At 43.2% G+C, this 4586-nt stretch overlaps 1 protein-coding gene across 1 annotated transcript in view; it reads right to left on the bottom strand.

The window, feature by feature from the left end:
- Positions 1-231: 231 nt before the first annotated feature.
- zbtb48 (zinc finger and BTB domain containing 48) overlaps positions 232-4586 on the bottom strand; it is a 4884-nt gene continuing 529 nt past the window's right edge. Inside the window, exons 1-10 of the mRNA XM_026155129.1 lie at positions 4412-4586; positions 3978-4294; positions 3802-3907; positions 3626-3718; positions 3453-3539; positions 3197-3351; positions 2952-3088; positions 2487-2651; positions 2266-2354; positions 232-1072 (exon numbers count right to left, since the gene is read on the bottom strand). The exon at positions 4412-4586 is cut by the window's right edge and continues 529 nt beyond it. Of these exons, the coding sequence (XP_026010914.1) occupies positions 668-1072; positions 2266-2354; positions 2487-2651; positions 2952-3088; positions 3197-3351; positions 3453-3539; positions 3626-3718; positions 3802-3907; positions 3978-4294; positions 4412-4586 (1729 nt within the window). The 3' untranslated portion in view covers positions 232-667. The remainder of the gene's footprint in view (positions 1073-2265; positions 2355-2486; positions 2652-2951; positions 3089-3196; positions 3352-3452; positions 3540-3625; positions 3719-3801; positions 3908-3977; positions 4295-4411) is intronic.

Below are 4586 nucleotides of genomic sequence, written 5' to 3'. Positions count from 1 at the left end.
CCTGGAACACCTCACCCAGGAGGCGCCCAGGGGGCATCCTTGTCAGATGCCCGAACCACCTCAGCTGGCTCCTTTCGATGTGGAGCAGCAGCTGCTCTACTCTGAGCCCCTCCCTTTGCTTAGGCTGCTGCCCCCGCGACCGGCCTCGGATAAAGCGGATGAAGATGGATGGATGGATGTTTACATTCATGATTGGTTGTTAGCACTCATCCACCTTGTAACTGCCTTTACTTTTTTTTTTTTTTTTTACACACTTGTGCAATTTTACTGCTCTGCAACTCTTCTATTTCAAAGAATATTAGAAACACCCTGAAACATAATGCAGTCCAGTACAAAACCACCACCTGGAGGAACCGTAATAAAAAAAACACTGAACTACTACATTTGTTACACTGTAAGCACATTGTAACCAAAAGTAAGAAAATGCTTTTCTGACTGCACGGAAAACGTTCTCCTTTAATCAGCAATGTAAGGTGACACTGAGCTCCAGCTGCTGTAAGCACACTGACAAAACCTGTCTTAACAAGGTGGAAAATAACATTTTACATTCAAACAGCATTTAAAAACGTGCAATTGAATTACTGTGTAAACTACAGAGTGCATGAATCTGCTTTTCTTGCATGCGTGGAAGCAGAAGCAGACTTGTTGTTTTGCACACTTGCTCGCTTCAGGTCTTGCTCTCTGACAAATTCTCAACAATTCCCTCCATGTCTATCGTGGACTCATAGGGCTCAGTAACCAACTGTGTTTGCTGCAACACAGGAAAAGTCTGCGTGGATTCGACCTCTCCCAAGTTCTGGTTAGAAATAACCTCCTCCATCACCGCATCACTCGACTCAATCACAACCCTCACGATGCAGCCAGAGGTGAGACCTGTTGAGGATTCAGCTCCTCGGTTTGTGGACTCCTGAGTGGACCCATCACAGATCAGCGAGGCCTCCTCCGATTTGGGAGCTTCGGTCTCGACCGGACTTCCATCCACATCTTGCACAATCACATTCCTCAGCTTCCTCTGCCGCGGGTTGTAGTTCTCAGTGCGCTTGTGAATTTGAATGTGACGCCGCAGATGTGCCTGAAGAGGAAATGTAAAAATGTGAGAGTTGGGTAAACTAACATGATGCAAGTGAGGGAATGCTTCAAAAAGAACACAAAAATTATAGATATACAGTATAGTCATGTTGGTCTACAGTCAAGTTTATACAAATATCCCTGTAAGTGAAAAGTTCAGACTCTACACATTCTTAATATGGTCGTCTCAGCCACACAGCTCCTGGCTGTGACCACAGAAGGCCCACCCAAACACCTGGTGGCAGGGTCAGACATTCAGTAGAAAGTTGGCCTAAAGGGAGGGGAAAGGGACTCTAAACACCCAGTATAAGATAAAGAAGATTATGTTTAACTGTGTCTCATGCAAACTTAGTTTAGTAGAGTCCAATAATTGTAAAATGTCACACAAAAACATAAACCCGTTAGAAAGATAGATATAATATATAGCTGTCATAGCCAGACATAAAAAAGCCCACAAACTAGTGATTCTTGCTGAATGACATTAAAGATTAGAAGGGTCTGAATATGGGGACAGTGCGCAAATAACCATGCAAGTGATACAGACCTGAAATGATTACAAAAAATAATATAAAAGTAATTAATTTAATTACCTGGAACTTTGATGGCAACTAAAGAGATGGATTATTTTTTTCATTATATAAAAGCTTCAGTTATAAATTTTTACCAGTTTTCATATTTAAGACCAAAGAACTTTGCTTTGCACTTTTTGAAACTTGCTTTTATCTTTTTTATTTCTTTTCTAAAAAATCTTGTTTGTATGAAATAGCAGTTATAGACCAATATCACACCACAAAGCAAACAGTCTGAATTAGGACACACTAAATTCACTCAGGCACATTCACATAAGCGTGCCCCTGAAAGGTGATATTTGTGTCCACTCACTCCCTATCCACAGTAGCCCGAGTGGCTAATACATGTGCCACTCGCCTTCTTAGACAGAGATTATGGGTTTTAGTCCCATCTGGCGTGAATAGCAGAATGGTGATGAAAATTGGCATGGGAGACATCCTACAATAAAACCACCTCCATCAAAATTATTAATCTCTTTGTCTTCCCACTATGATTCAGTCACATTTCCTGAAGTTAAATTAGGGTTAAAACTAAAACACTCGGGTGTATAATAAATCCTGTGGTGGGTTAGATTAGGGCTCTGCAAAATGAGCTTGCTGATGATGAAGAAACTGTGTTGGAACCAACCTGTCGAGTGAACTTGTAGCCGCAGTCTACACACTCAAACTTCCTCATGCCTTTATGACGACGCAGGTGGACACGGAGCTGCTCCCTCGCTGAAGGAGAAAAGAACGACCAGAAAATAAAGAAGAAATCACTTCACCAGTGATTCTTTCATTAGCAGCGCTTCATTCATCAGGGCACAGGTCATGAGTAACAACAAATTTATTGTAGAATCAGCACCTGACCTTTGAAAGTTTTACCGCAGATGTGACAGCAGTGGGGGCGGCCTTCCTCGTGCTTGCTGGCCTTGTGTCGGAGAAGAGCGCCTTTCTCTGTGAAGCGCTGCTCACAGACATCACAGCCGAAGGGCCGCTCGCCGGTGTGAGTCCGGTGGTGTTTATCCAGACTGGCTGGCAGTGAAATACAGAGATTAACACAAATCACAATATCTGCAGTTAAAGTGAAAGTTTGCAAAGACAGCAAAACGGCTAAGTGATTGCTCTTAGAAGCACAAAACACACCGGACCCCATCGATAGTAATGTAGGGACGTTCGGGTGGCACAGCATTACCTCAGAGCAAGTAGGGTCTTAGTTTGAGATGCATGAGATCTTTCTTTTGCTTCTTTTAGGCAAATTACTGATTCTAAATGTGTCACAGGGGTGGATACAAGGTGAATAAAGTGCTTATGTGCAGAGAATATGGCTGTTACCTTGTGTCCTAAAGGTTTTCCCGCAGAGGTGACACTGGTATGGCCTCTCGCCACTGTGTATACGCAGATGCATGTTGAGGTTGTTCTTTTGGGAGAAGGCGTGGCCACACGAGTTACAGACAAAAGGGCGCTCATTTCTGTGAGCAAGAAGAAAACAGACTTAAAATAGTTTTCATTAAAACTTTATGTCGTTTACACTTTTATTCATCCTCAAGAGGAAATTCACAGAAAACATGCTCTCCAACCTGTGGATAGCTTTTATATGCATCTGCAGGCCGTTTCTACTAGATGCCCGATGGCCACACTCCTCGCACACAAACGGCTTTTCTCCACGGTGTTTGGCGGCTTCGTGCACACGCAGCTCCGCACGAGTTAAGAAGGTTTTGGGACACTGGGAACACTAGAAACACAGCAACACAATCAAAACATAAATCCCCAAAATTTGTGTTAAAGTGAGTTTGAAATGACATACTGAAGGTGCTGCTGACTGTAGGTACTTACTGCATGTGGTTTGGGGTAACCGTGCACCTTCATCATATGAACTGTCAAGTTTTTCTTGTACATAAATTGTTCAGGACATGTTGAACACTGCAAAATGTGACGAAGACATTCTTCATATTCACTTCAGGTTTGTGACATACTCAGTTACGCTTTTTGTTAGGTGTATGCTGTACCTTGTGGGGCATTTCTCCTGTGTGGGTGACAGTATGCAATCGTAGCGCTTCTTTTGTGTTAAATGTAGTAGAACAAATGAGGCAGGTGTACGTCTGGAATTATAAAAGTAAAAACACTGAGGATTCTTCATAGTGAGGGTTGGAGAAAGCGTGAAAGGGTGATTTTCTTTACTCACCAGCGCACTAGAACAGTCTCTCATCTCGTGTATCAAAAGGTTCTCCTTCCTGTAGTACCGTCTTCCACATTTAAGACAACCGAAGGGCTTCTCCCCTGTATGCCTCCTGTGGAGATGAGACATTAGTTTACTCTTTTAAGAGCATTTCGAAAGAAAAAAAAGGTGACACCCTGTACCTGTTGTGAACCTTGAGGTAGTATTTGCTCTTGAAGGCTTTGAAGCAGATGGAACACTGCACGGAGGCCTTCTTAGAATCGTCCTCCATCGTCTGACCATTCTTGTTTTTGTTTTTTTGACTCTGGGCCTTGCATTTCTGTCCAGTCGCCGTAGACGGGGATGTGGTTGAGGAAGTGGGCTTAGTAGCAGGCACATACTCCTCATCTGTGTCTTCGGGAATCTCCTCCGGAATACCCACGTCATCATTATCGTCTTCTGCTTCCACTCCCCCACTTACCTGGCTAATAACATTGTCGTTAATCTGCAGCTCCGTTACCTGCAAGACAGGTGTAATAAAAACATCTATATTCCTCTTTAAAAACACACTCATTATTATCTGCACAAATGCCCCATCGTTGAAATATTTTTTCATGCTTATGTTATTGTATTCTACCTCAGTTTCACCAGCTAGCTGATCTGAGTTTTGGTTTTCCTCAACAACTGCATCACCAACTTCTTTCTCCACAGGAAGAGGCGGGGCCAACTCATTTTCAGTTGTAGGGCTCTCATCGATAGTCACAAGTCGCCTGGAGCTCTTCACTACTCGGCCAGAGCGTGTGGTGGTTGCT

Source organism: Astatotilapia calliptera, chromosome 20 (assembly GCF_900246225.1).
Source record: "Astatotilapia calliptera chromosome 20, fAstCal1.2, whole genome shotgun sequence".
In the NCBI taxonomy this organism is placed as follows: Eukaryota; Metazoa; Chordata; class Actinopteri; order Cichliformes; family Cichlidae; genus Astatotilapia; species Astatotilapia calliptera.
This window is presented reverse-complemented; position numbering and strand designations above follow the sequence as displayed.